The 24,095-nt window shown below is 42.7% G+C and overlaps 1 protein-coding gene across 1 annotated transcript in view; it reads right to left on the bottom strand.

The window, feature by feature from the left end:
- Positions 1–24,095, bottom strand: part of LOC115099805 (probable ATP-dependent DNA helicase HFM1) — a 451,200-nt gene that overhangs the window by 295,573 nt on the left and 131,532 nt on the right. The window contains exons 6-8 of the mRNA XM_029617654.1: positions 22,418–22,569; positions 21,675–21,752; positions 541–699 (exon numbers count right to left, since the gene is read on the bottom strand). Of these exons, the coding sequence (XP_029473514.1) occupies positions 541–699; positions 21,675–21,752; positions 22,418–22,569 (389 nt within the window). The remainder of the gene's footprint in view (positions 1–540; positions 700–21,674; positions 21,753–22,417; positions 22,570–24,095) is intronic.

Here is a 24,095-nt window from a genome sequence, read left to right as displayed (position 1 = left end):
AAAGGTTCCTGACCCCTGGTCTAGCCGGTCCGGAGACGCCAGAGGACTACGGCAGAAGGATGCCGCGGCAACCAATCTTCCCGAGGGCGAAGAGGGAGTCGCCAAAGAGGTAAAGAGGGCGGAGAGAGGGCGTCGGGTACTGGCGGACACAACACAGTGCCCAAAGTTCTAATTGTTCTCTGACTCCACCTGCTGGTAGGGATACACAACCCACTTTTCTGGACTGATCTGGGTATGTTCAGGAACTTAGTTTTATTGTACTAAGGGACCCTGCCTGGGAAGCAAGGAGGTGACTGCAGCTGCGCATGCTTAGTGGAGCATGCTAAAAACTTCAAATCTTTGAAATCAAAGTTCTCTGCTGGACTTCATCTGATGATGTCACCTATATGTGAGGGATAACATCCTGCTCTCCATCTAAGAACACCTATTACAGGTAAGTAACCTTTTTTTTTTCTTAGAAGAATGGTTAAGCAAACTTCAAAATTGACAAAAGATAATTTAGTAATAGGAAATACTAAATTTCATATGATTCCAAATTACATCTTCAGCATTAGGGATTGTTGCAGAAACAGCCACAAATCTCATGGGAACAACGTCAGGATTCTCACAGCTGCGAGATAGACAGGACTGTATTGTTTTCATTCGACTGACTACCACCTCAAGAGTTGCACCACGGCTTTCATCTTTCACAACATGCACCTAAAACAAATTTAGAAATGTCATGAAATTAAAGCACATCTAGACTTGTGGAGATTAGAATTGTATCAATTTCAGCTTAGAAGACATATTTCCATTAAGCTATGAGCAAATAACAAAAACTCAAAGAATTTCACTTTGGCTCAGTGAATTAATCATCATTTTGCAGCCAGTGCACATTATACATCTTGTATGCATGCTAAAAATAGCAAGCTTAACATGCAAGTAAAAGTGACCAAAAAAGCTATTAGCATGTGTGTGTAAATGAAAGAATGTCATGTACAAACGAGGAGTTAACAAGCTCACACTATATGCTCAGTCTCTCTATGCTATTTAATAAGAGGTCACTAAATGCAGGCTATTTAATAGCTGCTAGAACCTGACATTAACTAATGACCATCTGATGTCCCAAAGGCAGGCTAAATAGCATGGTCATGCTAAATTGAACATGCTCTTGACCAAATTCAGCTAACTGCAAATAGGGAATCATGAAAAATGGGGCTGGAAAGCAAAAGTTGCTTACCTGTACCATGAGTTCTTAGAGGACAGCAAGATGAAAGTCCTCATAGGAAACGGACGTCATCCAACAGAGCCTGGCAGGTGAAGTTTACTCCAAAGCTTCTAGAAGCTATTGGCATACTTTACTGAGCATGTACATGCTGTTCTGTATCACAGATGGCACAAAGTGCTCCTTCAGATCTTAAAATAGATCCCAATATATAGGAACAAATTCAAAGATCATGTGGGTGGGGGTTCTGTAAGGACTTATAGCCAACTGTCCTTGGAGAATACCTGTTATAGGTATGCAACTTTTACTTTCTCCAAGGTCAAGCAGGATATGTAGCCTTCACAGGTGGGGAATCGCTAGCTATAGGCTGATTTCAATTTAAAAAAGGAAAAGACATAGAAATATATAAATATGACGACAGAAAAAGACCATTATGGTGATTGGCCATCCACACCAACTACTCAGTTTTACAATTCCTATCACTTCCTCTAGAGAGATCCTCTGAGTTTGTCCCATGCCTTTTTGAGTTCAGATACCCTTGTCTCCACCACCTCTACAGGAAGGCTGTTCCATATATCTACTACCATCTCTGTAAAGAAACATTTCCTTAGATTACCCACGAATCTACCCCTTTCATTCTCATTCCACGACAACAGTTCCCTCTAAGCTGAGTGTGTGAGTGATTGCTCATACATTTTGGAGCTTCCCTCAGAGATTTTACATGGCTGCCCATATAAATTTTTCTTTGTGTAAATATATAGAAATGCAACATTAACACTGGCATTCAAAAACTGATGGATTAAAAAAAGATAGCACACACCTAATCACTCCTTGGACGAAGCATTGCCCATGAACCCTTGCTCTAGAGCCTTCTTTCCTTTGAAAGAGGCCTACCTCCTTTGGCATGGAAACCTTAGAGGTATTTAAATGTCTCTATCATATCTCCCCTATCCTGTCTTTCCTGCAGGATATACATGTTTAGATCTTTAACTCTATCCCCATATGCTTTAGAATGAAGACCACTGATCATTTTAGTAGCCACCCTCTAGACCAGGGATGGCGAACTCCAGTCCTCGAGGGCCGCAAACAGGCCAGGTTTTCAGGATATCCATAATGAATATGCATGAGAAAGATCTGCATGCACTGCCTCCACTGGATGCAAATCTTTCTCATGCAAGGAAGACAGATCCTACAGCAGTGGTGTTACAGAAGCAAGTGACCCCTTCACTGCGATCACGCCCAGCACGTCATTACTGTGCATCACGGCAACGCTAGCCAGAGCACCTCTCTGCACAGGAGAAGGCTTGTAAGTCCATTCTCAGGGACGACTCATCTGCCGGGAAACACGGTTTTCCCACACTGCGAGACACACCAGGATCTTCAGCTCCCTGACCAACTGTTGTGGAAGTTGTGTAAGTGGTTATAATCTGCTAGCCCGGTAGAGGAAAGGAGTCTGGAGGGAAGACCTTTACCTTTCCCTTACGTTTGGAAGGCATTTCCAGGAAAAGAGGTAAGCATGAAACAAAGGCTGGGGCAGCAGAGCAACACAACTTTGGCTATGCCACCATCTTGCCTCGGGTTGGGAAACTTAAAATGCCTAGGGTCCTACAGGAAGATGACCCTAGGTCTCACCATTCTGGCAGGAATTGGGTTCCACTTGTTTCTCCACAAAAGCCTTTGTAGATTCTGGTTCCGGAGGAAAATTCATCTTAAAAGAACTAGTCAACCAACTCCAGATTCCCACAGTCCCAATGATTTCTATTTTGGTTATTTCCTCTGTCTACAGAAACCCACTTCCAGACCATGTTACCATGAACACGGTGCCTGTGGCCTTATACACCACCCTCCTGCACATGGAAAAAATCAATTTTTACATGACTTCCAGGGCCATCCATCCCATCATACTTGGTCTGCTATGGCTCCAACAGCATCAACCACATTTCAACTGGTCTATCTTACAACTTGCCCACTGGGCCATGGCTGCACAGTCTCCTGCTTGGTGCTGGTATAACCCAGAATTAGTCTTAGAATTAAGGAGGCGACGGTCCAATGACTTCTGCCTCAGAATGCAGATTAGAAGGAATGCTTTTAAAAAAAAGAGATTAGAAGGAATGCTTTTAAAAAAAAGAGAATACTTCAAATTATCAATATTCAGCTGGAAAAGAGCTCATGAATGGATATATCTAGCAACCGTCATAAATGGCCTCAATGAATTTGTGGCTTATTGATAAAGCCTATGATACTTAAGGCTGATATAATCATAGGTTGCAGATAGATTTGTTTATGCACCAACCGGTGCGATAAGGCTGGAGCACAATCACTGTATGCTTTGAGTAACTAGTGTGTGCACTTATCTTAGATTGCCACGTAGAGAGAGCTGGCTTGTACGGTCCTGAAGTTTGCCTCCGACACTGTAGTGTTTCGGAGCATTATACTCCTTCCTCAGGGATCTCCAGGTGTAAACGAGCCAGACAATACAGCATGAGAGTTCTTTGAATGTCAAACGACTAAAATATATATAATGGCGGTCAGAGATGGAAATAAAACTTACTCCATGTTGTCTGGTCAGTACTTAGCTCAAAAGCGACGAATACTTATGCGCTGTGATGATTAAAAATAAAAGAAACATTCATTAAATGTAAGGTACCAACTTCAATGTTTTAGCGTCGGGAGCGAAATAGATTCTTCTATGGCTGTACTTACGTGCACTGTGTTGGAGTGACCTGCCAGCGTGCCGTCTCAATTACTGACAGCTCGAGCGTCGGGAAGACGCCGAATTTAAAGGGATTCCATCGACTGAAGCAGTCAGAGGAAGTGTTGTGAAACAAGAGTTTCACAACCAAGCAGCCAAATTGGGTCACAGATTTCAAGAGCGGGGTTACCCAGACCGAGTCATTCGAAGAGCATATAAAAGAGCAACTTTTTCAGACAGGGATCAATTACTTCAATATAGACAAAGAAATGAAGTCACGAACCTGATTTGTGTTTTACCTTATACTAATCTTATATCTCATGTTAAAACAGCCATTTTGAACAATTGGCACGTCCTCAGTCCCCATGCCATCTTCCAAGATCCCCCCATGTTCGCATACTCTCGAGGTACCAACATTAAACAAAGGATAGTTCGGGCAGTTGATAAGGTTCTCCCCCCTCATCCACAGCGGGCTGGACAAACAACATGTGGCAATTGTTCAGTCTGTTCCCAGGCACACATCGGTTCACAGTGGCAAGACCCTCAAACTGGTCTTCAGATTCCCATCAAACATCAAGTGAATTGTAATACTGAATTTGTGATCTATGCTCTTCAATGTCCCTGCAACAGAGTCTATGTGGGACGGACCAGACGCAAGATCCGTACCCGTTTGACAGAACATCGCAGCAGAATTAACACCAAAGATATAAAAGCACCATTGGTCCAACACTGCATTTCCTGTTCACATACATTTGCAGATTTCAAGTGGGTTATCCTGGAACACATTCCCCCGAATTGGAGAGGGGGAGATCGTTCAACTCTACTCAACTACAAAGAGAATCGATGGATTTTCAAATTGCGATCTGTTGAACCCCAAGGACTAAATGAGAAGGTCGAGTGGTTCTCCCTCATCTGAATAAAACATCTCCAAGGCAGGTTTCCCTTTCCCCCGGAAAAGTTCAATTTCAACCTCTTTCAAAATGGCTGTTACAGCTACGTCATTAACCATGTTTGGTATTAGCAAACAGGTATTCCCCTTGCCAATATGGCCGCCGTAGTTTCGTCATCAACCATATTTGGTATCAACAATTAAGGGGGTCCCCTCATGACGTCAATTACCTTTTAAGGCTTATACCAATATGACACCCATACATCACTTCCTCCGACTGCTTCAGTCGATGGAATCCCTTTAAATTCGGCGTCTTCCCGACGCTCGAGCTGTCAGTAATTGAGACGGCACGCTGGCAGGTCACTCCAACACAGTGCACGTAAGTACAGCCATAGAAGAATCTATTTCGCTCCCGACGCTAAAACATTGAAGTTGGTACCTTACATTTAATGAATGTTTCTTTCATTTTTAATCATCACAGCGCATAAGTATTCGTCGCTTTTGAGCTAAGTACTGACCAGACAACATGGAGTAAGTTTTATTTCCATCTCTGACCGCCATTATATATATTTTAGTCGTTTGACATTCAAAGAACTCTCATGCTGTATTGTCTTCCACGCAGATTTATGTAGATGGCTCGTTTACACCTGGAGATCCCTGAGGAAGGAGTATAAGGCTCCGAAACACTACAGTGTCGGAGGCAAACTTCAGGACCGTACAAGCCAGCTCTCTCTACGTGGCAATCTAAGATAAGTGCACACACTAGTTACTCAAAGCATACAGTGATTGTGCTCCAGCCTTATCGCACCGGTTGGTGCATAAACAAATCTATCTGCAACCTATGATTATATCAGCCTTAAGTATCATAGGCTTTATCAATAAGCCACAAATTCATTGAGGCCATTTATGACGGTTGCTAGATATATCCATTCATGAGCTCTTTTCCAGCTGAATATTGATAATTTGAAGTATTCTGTTTTTCAGCTGCACCTGTGGGTTATATTGATTTTTTTAAAAAAAGAGTGCTAGGTACTGCCTTCTCATCACACATACAACCGTGGCATTGAACTCATCCCAGGAACCATGCTCCCACATCGACGGGTTTACCCTGTCTCTCGCAGAGACTCAGGCCATGACCACCTACATTAAGGAGAATTTGGAATGTGGATTTATTTGCCCTTCATCCTCCCCATCAAGGGCTGGGTTCTTCTCCGTTGCAAAGAAAGATGGATCCCTCAGATCGTGCATAGACTACCATGGTTTGAATGCCATCATTAAGGAGGACCATTATCCATTACCGCTAATAGCGGAGCTCTTCGACCGCCTATAGGGTGCAAAAATTTTCACAAAGTTGGATCTCATGGGTATGTACAGTCTCATCTGCATTAAGACTAATGATGAATGGAAAACCACATTTTTTTAAACTCTTTATTTGTAATTTTAAGTCAAATATTCAAAACAAAAGAATATTTGACAGGAAAAATAGACAATCAAAAGAAAATAATATATCTGTATATATTGCCACAATTAGTCCCCAATTAAAAAAGAGGAGGGGAAGAGGAAAAAGCCATGGGGAAAGGCTATTAACACACAACTATAATCTATAGATAGAGATCAGAGATGCACAGGAGACTAGACCCCATCATTAAATTCCCACATTAACAGTAGTAGAAGATTCCAAAACCACTCATTGGGCTTCCAAAAAGTTCTTCAACTGAATAGGATCAAAAAACAAAATCTAGAAGATTCAAGAGTTATGACACGTTTACAAGGAAAAGTTCAAAAAGGAACTTACAACCTGGATGTTCACCAAAGCCTACCAAAACACCCAATGAATCATACACTCCCCTCCCCAAAATATAACACAAATCTGGACTGAAACCCCCTTACCCCTGCCCTATTAACCTTCATTCAGAACCCCACCATGTTCCCCTTGCTATGTTAAGAATATCCCCCTCAATCCTAATAATGCTTTAAATGAATGCTGTATGCATAAATGAATGCTCTATGTACTTCAATGCATCTACTAACCTTCTAACACGTTATCCATCGAAAATGTATTAACCAATATGAATATGATGTTAATCCCCATCGTAACCTCTTACCCATCGATAATTGTAAACCATTGTGATGGCTAAACTGAATGACGGTATATAAAACTCAATAAATAAATACATAAATATAACACATGATGCTCCAAGAGATAAAACAGCAGCTTTCATTGCTAAAAAAATTTTCCTTCTTTCTTGTGTCACTCTGGATATATCGGAAAACATCCAAATCTTTTGGCCTTTAAACAAAACGTCTTTATCTCGAAAATATAGACGAAAAACATTATGATGATCTTGCATAAAGACAAATGAGACCAGAAGAGTAGCACGATCTGTAACATTTTCATCATTAGATTTTTCAAAAAATCAGTTAAATTAACTGGTACTTTCACTGAAGAATTATCCAATAATTTGGGAGCAGGAAGAAAGAAAACTTTAATGAGCAGAACTTCTTTCAAATAAGAAAAAAGGTCAGATGGGGTAATAAATGGAATCCTTGGAAAATTGAGCAGTCTCAAGTTTAATGACCTGAGAGAACTTTCAATAGTCTCAATTCTGCGAGAAGTAACAGACAGATATTTAATAATGTGAGATTGAACTTCTTGAACTTGAGTTAAGGATATTTCAACATCAGATTTCTTTTTCTCCAAAGAACTGAGAAGTTGCTCATGAGATTGAAAATTATTATGTAAGTCAGTGGTCAAAGAAACCAAGGACAAAACTGATTTATTAATTGGCATCATAACTGTCCAAAAACTGTCCAAGGAAATGACTGCAGGCTTGACAAAAACAGTAGAAACACAGAGTGCCGTAACAGGAGCTTTTGCAAATGCATTAGAATCCTTCATACCTGATTCAGGTGCTCTAGCCGACAGGTCAGGGAATGGAACTGGGAATAGAACTGATTTTCCAGCACCAACTTGCTCTTCTCGGAGCTCTAAAGATTTCCCAGCTAAACTCAGAAGCTGAAACAGCGTCAGAATGGCAGATGACATAGAGCCTGAATATTTGACTTAAAATTACAAATAAAGAGTTTTAAAAAATGTGGCTTTCCATTCATCATTAGCTTTAATGCAGATGACATTGTACACACCCATGAGATCCAACTTTGTGAAAATCTTTGCACCCTATAGGCGGTCGAAGAGCTCCACTATTAGAGGTAATGGATAATAGCAGATGACACAGAGCCTGAAGATAAATTAGTTGTCCAGGAACCCAGCAGCTTCGGATGGAGCACAGAGAGAGAAAGAAACTCCCACAGGAAGACAAGGTGTGGAACAGAGGTTGGGGCTGAGAGAAACTTCCGCTGACGGGCTGGCGTCCCCTAAGCCAGCCAAGCCAGCTTCAGCCACCAATACTTGGGGAGAAGCATGTTCGAGAATAGATGCTTGACGAAGGGCAACCGCTGGTTCGGCCATCTTGCCCTGTCAAATGGCTCCTTTGCGTTTCCCTATATCGAGGAAACTGGTGATAAAGTTCGCAAGAAACGAAGAAACAGGAGAAATCCTCAGGAGCTCTCAAAAATGGTACAGCTGTGCAGCAGCCATCTTGGATCCCCCTCAGAAAACGACATTTAACACTCACAATGGACATTACAAGTATTTGGTTATGCCTTTTGGACTTTGCAACCCCTCAGCGGTTTTCTAGAAAATGGTCAATGAGATCTTTCATGATCTGCTATACATCTGTGTGGTTGTATATTTGGACGACATGCTGATCTTTTCTCAAACCCTGAGTTCCTACTGAAGAGATGTTCGTATTGTCCTGGAACACCTGCAAGAAAATAATCTCTACACCAAATTGGAAAAATGTCTGTTGACAAGAGGAGCTCCCCTTCCTTGGGTACACAGTCTCATGAGTCGGGTTCTGAATGGATCCTGCCAAGATAAAAGCCATCATGGTCTGTCCTTGCCCTGAAGGGCTCCAGGCCTCATAAAGATTTCTGGGATTTGCTAATTATTACTGGCAGGTTATCCCACATTACTTGTCTGTGGCAGTTCCCCTTGCTACCCTTATCTGCAAGAGTGCCAACATCAAAGATTGACCATCTGAGGCTACTGAAGCATTCCAAATGTTAAAGAATGCCTTTGCTGAAAGCCTTGCCTATGTCAACCAGATTCTATATGACCCTTCATCTTAGAGGTAGATGCCTCTACTCTGGAGGTAGGGGCTGTCCTCAGTCAACACACTCCCAAAAGGGTACGTCATCCATTTTCCTTCTTTTCTAAGAAGTTCTCCCCAGATGAATGCAATTACAACATTGGAGATTTAGAGCTCATGGCCGTCAAACTAGCTCTCAAGGAATGGTGCCATTTATTCAAAGGAGCTCAACACTGTGTTACAATATATATACTGACCACAAGAATCTTGATCATCTACATCAAGCTCAGCAACTTAATACAAGACAGGCCTGTTGGTGTTTATTCTTCGCTCTCTTCAATTTTGAATTACACCCAGCGCTCAAGAATAAATAGGCAGACACCCTCTCTCGCTCCTTCCAAACTGTGGATCTCCCAGAACTCCCAGGCACATTATCGATACTCCTGGCCACCACGGTATCCATCTCTCCAGGGAAGATGGTTGTACCTTCCAGAATGCATGAGAAAGTGTTGAAATGGACCCATATCGCAGGTCATCCAGGATGGGCATGAACCCTTGAAGTGCTTCAACATCACTACTGGTGGCCCCAAATGAAGCAAGACATCATGGCCTATGTTGACTTGTGCCCCACTTGCGCACAGCAAAAAGCACTGCATGGCTGACCCTGGAGACTGTTACAGCCATTGCCAGCCCCCAGAGAACCCTAAACCCACCAGTCCAAGGACTTTATCGTGGATCTCCCTATCTCTGATGGTGCCACCGTGATTTGGGTGGTGATTGAGCAATTCTCGAAAATGGCATACTTCCCCCCCATTACCAGGCCGTCCTTCCATTTCGAAGTCAGCGCTTCTCTTCACTCTCCATGTCTTTCGCCTCCATGGCCTACTAAAGTATATACTGTCAGATGAGTTCAGTTCACCACGAGGTACTAGCGCTCGTTTTGCAAATAGTTTGATATAACACTTGACTACACTACAGCCTACCACCTGAAAAGGCAACGGACAGGCGGAAGTACCAATCGTACTCTTAAAACCTTCCTTTGCTCCTATGTCAATGAATGCCAGGATAACTGGGCTACTCTTTTACCATGAGCTGAATTCTCCCATAATAACCACATCATAGAAACATAGAAATGACGGCAGAAGAAGACCAAACGGCCCATCCAGTCTGCCCAGTAAGTTTTGCACTTTTTATTTTTTTTTCTCATACTTCTGTTAGTCTTGGCTCTTAGTAACCTTTTGGTTCTATTTCCCTTCCACCCCCACCATTAATGTAGAGAGCAGTGTTGGAACTGCATCTAAGTGAATATCTAGCTTAATTAGTTAGGGGTAGTAACCGCCGCAATAAGCAAGCTACACCCATGCTTATTTGTTTACCCAGACTATGTAATTCAGTCCTTGTTGGTTGTTGTCTGTATATAGATCCACTTTTCTTCATTCTCCCTGCCATTGAAGCAGAGAGCTATGCTGGGTATGTATTGAAAGTTAAGTATCAGGCTTATTTGGTTTGGGGTAGTAACCGCCGTAACAAGCAAGCTACTCCCTGCTTTTTGTGAATGCAAATCTTTTTCCACAGTTCCTCTTGCCGTTGAAGCTTAGAGCATTGTTGGAGTCGCATTAATTGTGTGTATGTTTATTGAATAAGGATATTATCTCAAGGCAGTAGCCATCATTCCCGCGAGCCACCCAGTCTTCATTCACGTCCTCTAGACTTTATGGATCCACAGTGTTTATCCCACGCCTCTTTGAAGTCCTTCACAGTTCTGGTCTTCACCACTTCCTCCGGAAGGGCATTCCAGGCATCCACCACCCTCTCCGTGAAGAAATACTTCCTGACATTGGTTCTGAGTCTTCCTCCCTGAGTTTCAAATTGTGACCTCTGGTTCTGCTGATTTTTTTCCCGACGAGCCACCCAGTCTTCATTCACGTCCTCTAGACTTTATGGATCCACAGTGTTTATCCCACGCCTCTTTGAAGTCCTTCACAGTTCTGGTCTTCACCACTTCCTCCGGAAGGGCATTCCAGGCATCCACCACCCTCTCCGTGAAGAAATACTTCCTGACATTGGTTCTGAGTCTTCCTCCCTGAGTTTCAAATTGTGACCTCTGGTTCTGCTGATTTTTTTCCCGACGGAAAAGGTTTGTCTTTGGATCATTAAAACCTTTCAAGTATCTGAAAGTCTGTATCATATCACCTCTGCTCCTCCTTTCCTCCAGGGTATACATATTTAGATTCTTCAATCTCTCCTCATAAGTCATTTGATGAAGACCCTCCACCTTTCTGGTCGCCCTTCTCTGGACCGCCTCCATCTTGTCTCTGTCTCTTTGGAGATACGGTCTGCAGAACTGAACACAGTACTCCAGGTGAGGCCTCACCAAGGACCTGTACAAGGGGATAATCACTTCCCTTTTCTTACTCGATATTCCTCTCTCTATGCAGCCCAGCATTCTTCTGGCTTTAGCTATCGCCTTGTCACATTGTTTCGCCGACTTCAGATCATTAGACATTATCACCCCAAGGTCTCTCTCCTGTTCCGTGCACATCAGCCTTATTTATTTAACAATGTCTCCACCGGTTTTTCGTCCTTCCAGCTGTTCTATGGAAAACAACTTCTGCCTCCTCTGCCACTGACTATGACAGTGCCCTCTCCAATGGCGCAACTCTCCGCCCAAGAACTGCATGAACTATGGGAACAGATCAATTATTTAACCGAGAAAGTCACTGCCCAAGCCAAGAAGATGGCCGATTTATTTAAAATCATTTTTATCCCGCATTATCAGAAGAGGCCAATACAGTTTACAAACCAAATGGCACATACATAAAATTTAAAAAACAAACAATACTAACAGAACAAAATCTGGAATTGCCAAACTATCTATTCACAAGGTGGTGTAAAGACCTTAATTACGTTCCTGTGAGCCATCTCCGAAGAGTGTGTTCCCAAAATGCCTATGGAACAGTCAAGTTTTTAATGATTTTTTAAATGTTGCAGTGGTTACATCAGTTCTTAGCTTTTCTGACATTCTGTTCCATAATATAGGATCACCTACAGAAAACATACATGCCCTAATCTCGCCAAGATGTGTCAAATTAATGGATGGAACTTTGAGGAGCCCCTTATTCTGTGACCTAGGAGTTCTTGAAAGGAAATAAACACTCAGCACAATGCCAAGCCATGGAGTACTAGCCTGGTTCAGTAAGTTATGGATAAGATGAGCACTTTATATTCAATCCTCAAATGGATAGGGAGCCACTGTAATCCTGGAGGTTGCATCGGCGGAACAATTTCTCAGCAATAATGGATGCCTGGCTGCTATTACCAAAGCCCCCCCTCTAGCTGAGGCACAGGCCAAATTGCAGACCGTATCTGCCAAAAAGGTGACAGCTGGCTCCATAACTGCCCTGGAATTCAATCCAGATTCATCACCCTCCTGAGAGAGATGTAAAAAAGAGCGAGCCACAAAGGAACAACAAGAAGCTATATGCAAGGTCATCGCCACTGCTTCAAATGCTTGCCTAAGGATGGCCTCAATCCTTCTATCGTGTGCATCCTTCAAGGCCGCTCTTCCCTCCAAGCAGATAATCATCTGCTTGGAGACAGCACACACAATGCGTGTCCACTTTTGGAAAACATAACCGCTCTTTCGCCAATGGATCCAGGGGCTACAGGCCTTACAAGACTTGACCCCCTTTGAAATTAGCCTCCGGGGCACCCCACTCAAGATCAATCAATTCTTGAATGGCCTCCGTAACAGGGATAAAACAAGAGGCTTTACGAAAAGAAATCAAAATGGAATTTTTCTTTAGCTCAGACATGGAATCAGCCCCAGGTACTCCCATCTGCTTTAATGTCTGGGAAATCAGAGCTGATAACTCATTTCTATGAAAGAACCATAACATAGTCCTATACGGTTCAAGACCCGGAGGAATTTCTCCATCCTCCAGAGAGGAGGGATTTGTGCCATCCGGATCCCTATCAGGAAGACCGGCTGCCGATCTAGGTGTACCTCAGCATTTAACAGCAGTACCGGGCTTGTGGAAGGTCATCACCTTCTTCTCTGACCTGGCAAGATTGGTCAGGGTCAAAGACTACGCCTGAAGAAAGGATTGCATGCCAAAAATTCCAAGGATCCATGCCAAAACCAGAAGGCATCTATCCTGTGCCCACTGAGCTACCTTCCCCTGCAGACGAACCACTAAAGGAGTTTCAAGGTCAGGCGCCCCTCCTGACATGTCTTTACCCAGTCCCTCATCAGGCTGGGAAGAACTGGGCTTAGTAAAATCAGACGAAGGTAATTCTCCGAGCTTCTAAGCAGTGCTGGCATAAGTTAGAGGGAACACCAAACTGAGATGCCCGAACATGATAGTCAGCACAGAGGGAAAGTGTTGGAGTCATTTTTTGTTATTTTTGCTGAGAATGTACATAGAGGTTAGGCTGTATGGATTCAGAATTTTCAACCAGACCCAAACTAGTTTGAAGGCCACAGGCCAAACTCTGAGTGAACTCCTGTTTACTGTCTTGCACTGTGAAATGTTTATGAACAGGCAAGAGTCTGTTTATTTAGTTATTCCACTAAGTCTATGATGAAAAAACTAGCAATTAACTTATACTAAAGCCTGAAAGAGAAAGTGAAGGCCACACAGCTGTGCCTGAAATCTGATGACAGCTCAGAGGGAGTGAACACCACTGTTTTCACAAGCGTTTGTAGTGTAAAAGGAGAGACAGCGAGAAACAGAAAGCCCTGGACATGATGATACGGCTGATCCTTTGGAAATGTAAGCTTCTTATATCTATGTAACAATTGTTATTATCTACGATTACTTCTTCTGTGTAATCTGATTTTATTTGTTCTATCCTCCTATTGCTCAAATAAACTCACTTTCCTAAATATCTGGAACCGTGACGTACTGAATCAAAGTTTATGTGTGGCACTTTGAGTAGGGAATAAGATCCTGGGTTCAAGCCCCCAGGTATAATCCCAGTAATTGTGTGTGTTTATATGGGATAAGCCCCTCAGGTAGCCCCAGTGTAGACCTCAGTTAGATCAGCGCCCCCCCCAGGTCAGAGCCCCTAGGCAGACTACCAATGTGCACGGTCTGAACCCATAACAAAAAGGCATTTCGGTTTTTTAGCTATAGGTGCCATCAGTCTGCCAGAACGCTTAACAGGCGGCTGAAAGGTGTGCGTCAAGCTGAACTCATGCTGTAAAATATATGCATCCAAAATCTAGGTGTTCCAAACTTAAGTGTGCTTGATGAGTGCCCAAATGCAGCCCAAATTGTGAAAACAGGTAAAAGCGCACCTAAAGCAGACACTGCTACCTCCTGGACACCCAAGCAAGCGTCCAACTAAGCATCCAAAAACTTTACCTGGACTCATAACCAGACACACTTGCATATACCGACATTCCTGAAGAGGGCAGCCTAATGCACAGGAAAACGAGCAAAAACGCCGCCGGTGCCTACCACGTGGAGCACAGAGAAAAGCCTAAGGGTGGGGCTTAGCTCAAAAGGGCTGCTCAACCTGCCAGTCTCCCACCTCCCTTAACTGCCCTTGGAGACAGAAACAAATGTTGGATCAGCACACTGAGAATGGAGACCAAAGGAAGGAGGAAATCCTACCAAAAACCCTCCTCTGTTCTCTGCTTTTTCTTTTTTTTTTTATGTTTTATCTGAGCTCAGCACAACCCTGGCTGTGAAGGGGGAGGGCATATACCCTCACCCCCGCGCTTGACTTCCTGCACCCACTGCCTTTCAGATGTTTTAACATCTGAAAGCACTCATCCAACGCTCATCCATCCACGTCCAGCGCTCATCCAGCGCTCATCCCTCCACGTCCAGCACTCATCCAGCGCTCATTCATCCACGCCCAGCGCTCATCCATCCACGTCCAGCACTCATCCAGCGCTCATCCATCCATGTCCAGCACTCATCCAGCTCTCTTCCGACTAGCAGTCCGCAGTGCACACACCTTCGCGATGACCTTTGTGCACCTTCCGGGCAGCCCCTAAGGGCTTCATCCCACTCAGCTAACATTTTTCTGCAGTGACAAGCCTCAACCGACCATAGTTAACTCATCCGGTCGTCATCAACTCACCCTCTTCTTCAATATCTTTTGGGGCTTCAATCGTGTTCATGTTCCCTATCCCCACCATCAATAACCTCTACAACAACCGGATAAAACGCCCTGACTCTGCAGTCCCCCAACTTAAGCGTCTGATACCTATTATGACATCCCCACTCACTCAATTCCTTGGGCTTTCCTTATTCTCTCTAACACTCTTTAACGCCCAATCAATTTCGAAAAAAAACACATTTAATCAACGACTATCTCCTGGACTCACAACCGGATTTATGTGATATCACAGAAACCTGATTGAAATCCACAGACCTAGCCCTTATCAATCAACTGCCCCTTCACCTCTATGATATCCATTCAATACCCAGACCAAAAAAAAGAGGGGCGGGGGGACTCTGCTTAGCTGCAAAAAAAGAGCTGAGACTATCCCTACAGATCACTATTCATACCTCCCGGCTGGAATTGGCCCTCTTTAGCTCAAAACATCTCCAAATTTGTCTACTCTATGCTCTGCCCGGCCTCCTAGATTCGGATCCATCTCCACTCATAGAGCTCATTGCCAAACACGTCAATAATGACACCCCAACAGTCATCTTGGGAGACTTTAACCTTCACATTGATATGATCCCCCTATTCTCCAACTGCGAAATGCTATTATCCTCCTTCAAGTCTATGGGCTTCTCACAAATTGTTAAAAGTTCCATGCACAAAGCGGGGCACACACTGGACCTTATATTCATAAACTCTGGCCTTACACTATCTTCCCCGCCTCTTTGCTCCCCTATCCCTTGGTCAGACCATGTAATGATCACGACGGATCTTTGTGTCAAGGACAACCCTGTAGCACCAATCACCAAGACCACAATTCACTACAGGAACTCCTGCTCCATGGAAGACCTCACCTCTCACCTTTCATCGGAACTTACTAACCTTGACCTTTCCGACGCAGAAACAGCCATCTCTACATGGCATAACATCACAAACAAGGTGGCAGAAAAAATATGCCCCTTAAAAACTAAAGAGCTCAACCCATCCTGTAAAAACAAAAAACCATGGTTCAATCAAGAACTAAAAAACACCAAACTAGAATTGAGAAAAAAAGAACATGCATGGCGAAAGAGACCATCCAACAATACACTAAATGAGTACAAAACCCTCATGCACAGTTATAGAAATAATATCCTTCGCACAAAGAGAGATTATTATGCCCACAAAATTCACAATTTTTCCTTCGATGCTAAAGCACTGTTTTCAAATGTCTCAGAGCTCACAAAACCCACCTCACCAGTTATCCCTGACGATCAAGCTCAATCCAGATGCACTAAACTTGCACAATTCTTCGAAAACAAAATCCTTAAGCTAATAGCACCTCTGGCAACGAATATAGAACCTCCTGCTTTCCTCTCCCCCCCCCCCTTCAGCCAGAAAGCAAAACTAGAATCCTTCGAACCCACTTCCTCACTCGAAGTTGAATCGATTCTCAAAAAGATGAAACCCTCCACTCATCCGATAGATGCCATTCCATCTAAATTACTACTCACCATCCCAAACATCATTGCGAAGCCCTTAGCGGAGATCATCAACCGTTCACTAACCCAAGGATCAGTATCAGACACTCTGAAAATAGCAACCCTCAAACCTCTCCTCAAGAAACCCAACCTGAACCCTGCAGATCCGGCCAATTTTCGCCCCATCGCCAACCTACCGTTTGTCGCCAAACCTATGGAGAGAATTGTTAACAAACAGTTGTCAGAATTCCTAGAAGACCACAATTTCCTCACAACAGCCCAATTCGGATTCTGCAAATCCCTCAGTACGGAATCCCTATTAATCTCATTCTCGGACAGAGTCCTCTCCGGACTGGAGAAAAAGACCCCCTACCTCCTGGCACTTCTCGATATATCAGCAGCATTTGACACCATAAATCACTCTATCCTCATCTCCCAACTCTCAGACATAGGCATCTCAGGTTCAGCCCTTGAATGGTTCAGATCATTCCTTAACAACAGGACATACAAGGTCAGAATTAGTAACAAGGACTCTCACCCGGTCAAGTCCTCTCTAGGAGTCCCTCAAGGATCCTCCCTTTCCCCAACCCTGTTTAACATCTATCTCCTCCCCCTATGTCATCTGCTCTCAAATCTAAAGATCACACACTTCATATATGCCGACGACGTCCAGATCCTGTTGCCAATCACTGAATCTATCTCCAACACCATCAACTTCTGGAACAATTGTCTACAGTCCATAAACTCACTCCTCACTAGTCTCAACTTAGTGCTCAATACTTCAAAAACGGAACTCATGCTGTTCACTTTGGATGACAACTTTCAGGCTACCAACAATCTAGTCACACCGCTAAGGATCTCCCACACACACGTAAGAGACCTAGGCGTCACTATCGACAATAGATTGAATCTCAAACAATTTGTCAAAAACACAACAAAGGAATGCTTTCACAAACTACACATATTAAAAAGGCTGAAACCTCTCCTCCATTTACAGTCCTCCAAACAATTCTATTTTCAAAAATTGATTATTGCAACTCGCTGCTGATTGGCCTCCCAGCTATCACCACCAAACCACTACAAATGTTGCAGAACTCAGCAGCCAGGATTCTAACCAACTCTAGTAGACGAGATCACATCACACCTATTTTAAAAAACCTACACTGGCTCCCTATTAAATCTAGAATCATTTTCAAAGTACTAACCATAACCCACAAGACCATTTATTCCCAAACTTCGCTAGATCTAAGTGACCCACTTCATCCTCACGCTTCACTGAGACCTATCAGAACCAGCTACTTAGGCACCTTATATGCACCTCCAGCCAAGTCACTGCTCAAGAAACGAGCATTCTCGACTGCCAGCCCCTCTCACTGGAATACTCTCCCCACGGACCTTCGTCTAGAAACTTGTTGTTGAACGTTCAAAAAGAAGCTCAAAACTTGGCTTTTCACAAAGGCATTCACTTAAAGGTCTCCGATTCACGCTTTTCTTACTCCACGCCAGATATATGATGCCGTAACCATAATTTCGCCAGTTAATTGGACTAAAATATGCACCCTGGCTTAAGAAGGCTTTTGTTAATCCGAGCTTGACTGTTATTTACTATGTGTTTTTTGTAATAATAATTTTAAATCGTTCTCACCTTTTCTATAATCTCTTACAAGTTAGCCCTGTTATTTGTCCTGTTATTTGTAACCTCTTGTTCGATGTAATTTCCAACTTTGGTTCTATGTAAACCGACGTGATATGTACCAGTACATGAATATCGGTATATAAAAGCCTTTAAATAAATAAAATAAATATACTGTAATGTCAGCTTTGCTCTGTTTCCATCTGCTGGTAGAGGTGCATAACCCACTGGTTCTGAATTCATCTGTCTGGATGCTAAGAAAAAGAAGAGCTGTTTTTGAAATGCTTCTTTTTGGGTATTGGTTTATAAATAGAATAAACCCCAGGTGAATCAAGCTTGTGGAAGGTAAAAAGTCCAGACATAAATCATTATTCAAAATAATGAGAGAAGTTTATTTGCAGTCCTAAATCAGGTCCACCTTTTTCACTGAAGGGATGGAGAAGAAACTGCAGGCTTATAACACAGGGGCTTAAATGTGCAAGTAGAGACAGATGTTAGCACCAGGGTAGCTACTTACAGAATAACAGAATGTCTTAAGCTCAGAATTATGGACAGAAGGGCTAAGGTAGAGGCCTGAGGACAAGGAGGTAGTGAGCCCCAACTTGATGCTTTCGTGGCAGTTAACTACCTGTTTGTTCTGGCATAGGCTACCCTCCATTTGAGACAAAGCTGCTGAACAACCCATCAAATAGTATACTCTGTCTCTATCTGCTGATAAGGGGACATAACCCACCTGTTCGGACTGGTTGTATGTAGCAGAATGAAATGGAAATTCAAAGGTAGATTGCACAAGACACCACCCGGGAATCAAGCATCCCCCTTTCTTTACCACATGGGGAGGAGCCAGTGAATGCTGGATAGGAAGAAAAGGTTGTGGAAGAGAAGGCATGCACATACACGTTTCAGCACTTGACAAATCCACATTTATTTGCACAATTCAAAACTACTTAAAAGGTGAAAGGTCAACAAAGAACAGTGCTACTGTGCATATTGTTGTACACTCAGAAATGTGTAATGTACAATGATATCTGCAATGAAAATTAAGTCCAGACAACAAGTGCTTAGGTGTTGCCATAACAGCATAAAACTGTTTGTCTGCATCTCGTCTTGGTCCAGAATGCTCTCACATATTTATTACTGTCTGCAAAGGCAAGGCTGTGATAGATCAGGAAAAGTCCCTCAGAGAAGGCAATCTGGAGCAACAGGAGGAATGGTTACCAGGTAGTTTCTTTCCACCAAAGCATTCATGTTCTCCTTCTTACCTCTGGCCGCACACTTCTCACATGGCTGTTCCTGTTTGCCATGGAGGATGTCAGAGTTGTTGGAGAAGGTTCACTACATGGGGTACAGTTTGCTGCTACTGCCACTGATTGCATTGATGGAGTTTAGGGTGCAGCTGGTGTTTGCATGATAGGTTTCAGATGCTATACGGCAATGGTTAGACCTGTCACTGTGCTGCTGAGTTGTTCAATGACCACAGCAAGCAGACTTATCATAAATGTGATAGGGCCCCTAAAATAAGTCCTGATCACTAAATGGACTCTTGGAGAAATTTGGGGGGGGGGGGGGGGGGGGGATATGCACTTGGCCTTTACTTTTGGGGTTGAGTGTTATATCATTGTGTTAGAGGTTTATTAAGGAGATGGAATATCTAAGTAATAAAGTATAGGAAAACCTCTAGGAGGAATGTGTATGGGTACGATATAAACGGGTACTTAGAACTAAATGTGGTTTTTTCCCTTCGAGCTGAATCAAGCCAGAGTGAAGCTAAGATGGGGGCACTTTTCCTTCCAGGCAGCCACTGCCAATGTCCAGCAAGGCAATGGCTCCAGGAGATACAGAATATACTCCTGGGCAGTGATACTGAATCCTGGGATGAATTATGGATTTTAAATGTGGGGGGTTCCTTTCTTAATTGGGAAGAAGAATTTTGTGAATATTTGTGACTATCCTTTTTAAAAGAATAGGTTAGTGTTTATGCTAAGAAGAGAAAGGGGTGATGCAATGCTAAAAAGGATTTTGTGGAAATGTGTTTTGTTGTTGTCATTGTTGTTGCTACTAATGCTGTAAGAAACCTGTGTACCCTGAGAAATCAGTGATTTTTTTAATGAATTTTACTCTGACTGCCGATAACCCCAGAATTGTAAAATAAAGTTTTGTTTGAAGATACCCTTTGGAGTAAGCCTTCCATTTTTCCCAATGTGTGGGTTTGACAAAGGCCATTATTAGTTGTGGAAGAAGTTGAGGAGCAGAGTGGGTCACAGAGGGGAAAGAAGGATTTGGTGGAACCTTCTCTGTCCAACAAGGTATAAACAGCCCTTGCTTTTGAGCCAGGTTCACTACACCATCTGCTTGATCATTCTTGCTTTTGATTACCCAAGTAGAGACTGGTGATAAGCTCACAACAGGCATCAGACCCTCTACTATTTTATGTGCCCCAACAAGAGTTTACATAAAGGGGTAGATTTTCAAAACTAGCGCGAGCACATGGACGCCTGGTTTTATAAAATGTGTGCGCTGGCACACGCATGTTATAAAATCGGGGGTCAGCGCACGCAAGGGGGTGCATAATTGTATAACTTGCATGTGCCAATGCCCGCGGCCTATCCCTGTTCCCTCCCAGGACGCTCTGATTTCGGAGCAGCCTGGAAGGAAACTTCCCAACCCCCTAACCTAACCTCCCTTCCCCTTCCCCCTAACCCTCCCGCCCCCTAGCCCTAATCTAGACACCCCCCGGACCTTTGTCCTACCTGTTGCGCGCAGCGGCAGCCTGCTGGCACACGATCCCCCAGCACAGTGGCAAATGGCCGCTGTGCCAGAAGCCTCTGACCCAGCCCCACCCCGCCCCCTCCCCTTTTTCGAAGCCCCGGGACATACGCGCATTGCCGGGCCTTTCTAAAATAGGCCCGGCACGTGAAGGCTTTTTAAAATCTACCCAAACTTTGGAGAGACTCACCATGGTTTTATTCACCTCCCAATACTGCCTAATCTGTAGTGCTCAATGGCCAGCTCCATAATATGGTCATATTCTTCCACAAACATTCCACTGACCCAGCCCCTGCTTCTGCACTTTCAGCCACTTTTGTATCCCCTGGTTCTCCTCCTCCTTCAGCATGCTAGCCCTCCCACAACTTTTTTTGAAGGCCAGATGTAAAGCCAACAAAGTGTACTAAGCACTCATAAATAATGTGCCTGAGGGTATAGTAATTATCAAACTTCCACTTAATAATGTGCTCATGCAATTTAACTGGATCATGCAATTTTATAGGTGGGATTTTTTGTTCTAGAGTTTGATAATAGCATGAACATACGATTTCTGATAACTTTTTTTTTTTTTTTTACATGAGTGCACCAAATCTTTTTGCATGTCTAATTTTTACACACACATTAACATTTTTTGTGAGTCTACACTAAAATTTGTTTAGCATGAGTTTTATTGCACAAGCCCTTTTATTTCAGCAAAATATTTGTTTAAGTTTAATAAACTTGTCAGACCAGAAGAATTATAAATGCATTAACCTCATCGATGAGAAAGAGTCGAACTAGTTGAACCAAAGTGTTATCTCTCCATTTTCTAGTCATGCTGTCCCATTTTTCCTACAAGAAAATAAACAACTATTTGTCAAGAAGACAAGAAAAGTCCTCCTCAGATCATCAGACACAAGATCGCCATTGTGCATGTATGATCCAGGTTTTGTACAAATTGGACAATGAAGATTGAAAGTGGTCAGGGGATACACATTTAAAGGGTAACTTTAAAACCCACGTGTGAGCGTCCATGTGTGCATGGTTGCTGGCACAAGCACATGGACACGGCAATTTTATAACATAGGCCCTATTCTCAAGTTCCCACCCAGTCCGCCCCAATAAAGGAGTGGACTGGGAGGGAACTTCCTAAACCCCCTACCTACCCCTGCCTGTCTTTTGTTCTACTAACCCCAAACTCTGCTAACTAACCTACATTTTTTTGTTTTAAAACTTACCTGTTCTCCAGAGCAGCAGCAAGATTGCACATGCCGGTCGGATACCGGCATGCGCTTCCGTGGGACAGAGTCTAATGGCATTGTCCTGATCTGCCCAGACCATGCGCGTACCGGGAGATACACACATGTCTGCAAGCCATTTAAAATCTGCACGGTGCGTGCGCAGCTATACCTCTCAGAATCGCCATGCGCAGAGCTTTTAAAATTAGCCCTTTAGTGCCTGATTTTCAAAGTGCATAAAACTATATGCATAAAACTATTGGAATGTTTGAAACTTACTGGTGTTGTCATGATAATATGAGCATGCTGAATTTCAAATAGATCATCGATTAGGGTATCTCCTGTGAGCTCTTTGCAATTAAGCCCTATGGGTCCAAACTTTTCCTTCCAGTCATCAAAACGCTGGCTGCACAAAGCTTTTATTGGTGCCACTAAAAAAAACACAATAGAACTAATAAACAATATTATTCAAACTAAGGAAGAAATAAATACAAAGATAAAAAGTGATATAAGTGCTGCCTTGGAACAGCTATGGATTTTTAATATAATATAAACAAATCACTTTTTTGATATTTTATATTTAATGTTTTATTTTAAAAATGGTTTTCATATGTTATTTTTTAGCATCTTGATACATTGATTTTATATATAGCAAGGATTTTATCTCTTAGAGACCACAAGCTATTTTCCTTTTAGATCTCATGATCAACACCAGCTGAACATCCACTGCTGCTCACATGCCTTGATCTTATAACATTAGTATGTACTCTGTGTATTAATGATGTTAAGTTTATTGATACAGGCAAAAACTTACAAAGTATATCATTTTGTTTTAATTTTTTAAATTTTATTTAAGGGTTTTTTATATACCGCGGCACGTATGGAAACATCACCTCAGTTTACAATGAACATTAACTTAATTTTTTTAATAGGTATACAGGCAAAAGCTTATAAGGTATATAATTTTATTTTGTTTACAGGTGTACTGGTTAGTCTGGAATCTTACATTTGTAGTCTGTTGGCTACAGTGGGTTAAGTATTTTAATGATATTGTACAATAAATTGTATTGCCTTTGTGAGCCTTTTATTTTACTTTTGTAATGGTAGTTTCACTCCCTTACCAAATATTTTCCCTGTTTTCATCTGCTGGGAGATTTTTGCATTTTTTAATCCTTCCCTGGTGTTGGCCAGCCCTCCTGTTTTGGAATTGGTTAAGCTCCCCTTTATAAACTGGGATGAGCATGTGCAAATTCTGTTTGGCTGTAGTTTTAGTTTGGAGAGGATTGGAGTTTTTGTGCTGGTGTGATCCCAGTAGGCCCTATTACAGCCTGCAAAAATGAGATACCGGGAACAGCTCCCCAGTGCAGTTATATCCTTTTTGAGATGCGGTGACCAGAACTGCACACAGTATTCAAGGAGCGGTCTCACCATGAAGTGATACAGAGGCATTATGACATCTTTCGTTTTATTTTCCATTCCCTTCTTAAAAATTCCTATCATTCTGATTGCTTTTTTGATTGCCACAGCACACTGGGCCAACAATTTCAATTTCAATGATGCCTAGATCTCTTTCCTGGGTAGTAACTGCTAAGATAGAACCTAACATTGTGTAAGTACAGCAAGGGTTATTTTTCCCCCAATATGCATCACTTTGTACTTGTCCACATTAAATTTCATCTGCCATTTGGAAGCCCAATCTTCCAGTCTCAAGGTCCTCCTGCAATTCATCACAATCCGCTTGAGATTTAACTACTCTGCATAATTTTGTATCATCCGCAAATTTGATCACCTCACTCGTTGTACCCCTTTCCAGATCATTTATAAATATATTAAAATGCATCGGTCCAAGTACAGATCCCCGAGGCACTCCACTGTGAAAACTGACCATTTAATTCTACTCTCTGTTTCCTGTCTTTTAACCAACTTACAGTCCACAAAAGGACATCACCTCCTATCC

Source organism: Rhinatrema bivittatum, chromosome 10 (genome assembly GCF_901001135.1).
Source record: "Rhinatrema bivittatum chromosome 10, aRhiBiv1.1, whole genome shotgun sequence".
Lineage (NCBI taxonomy): Eukaryota > Metazoa > Chordata > Amphibia > Gymnophiona > Rhinatrematidae > Rhinatrema > Rhinatrema bivittatum.
Note: the sequence above shows the minus strand (reverse complement) of the source record. Positions and strands in the feature narration are given on the sequence as shown.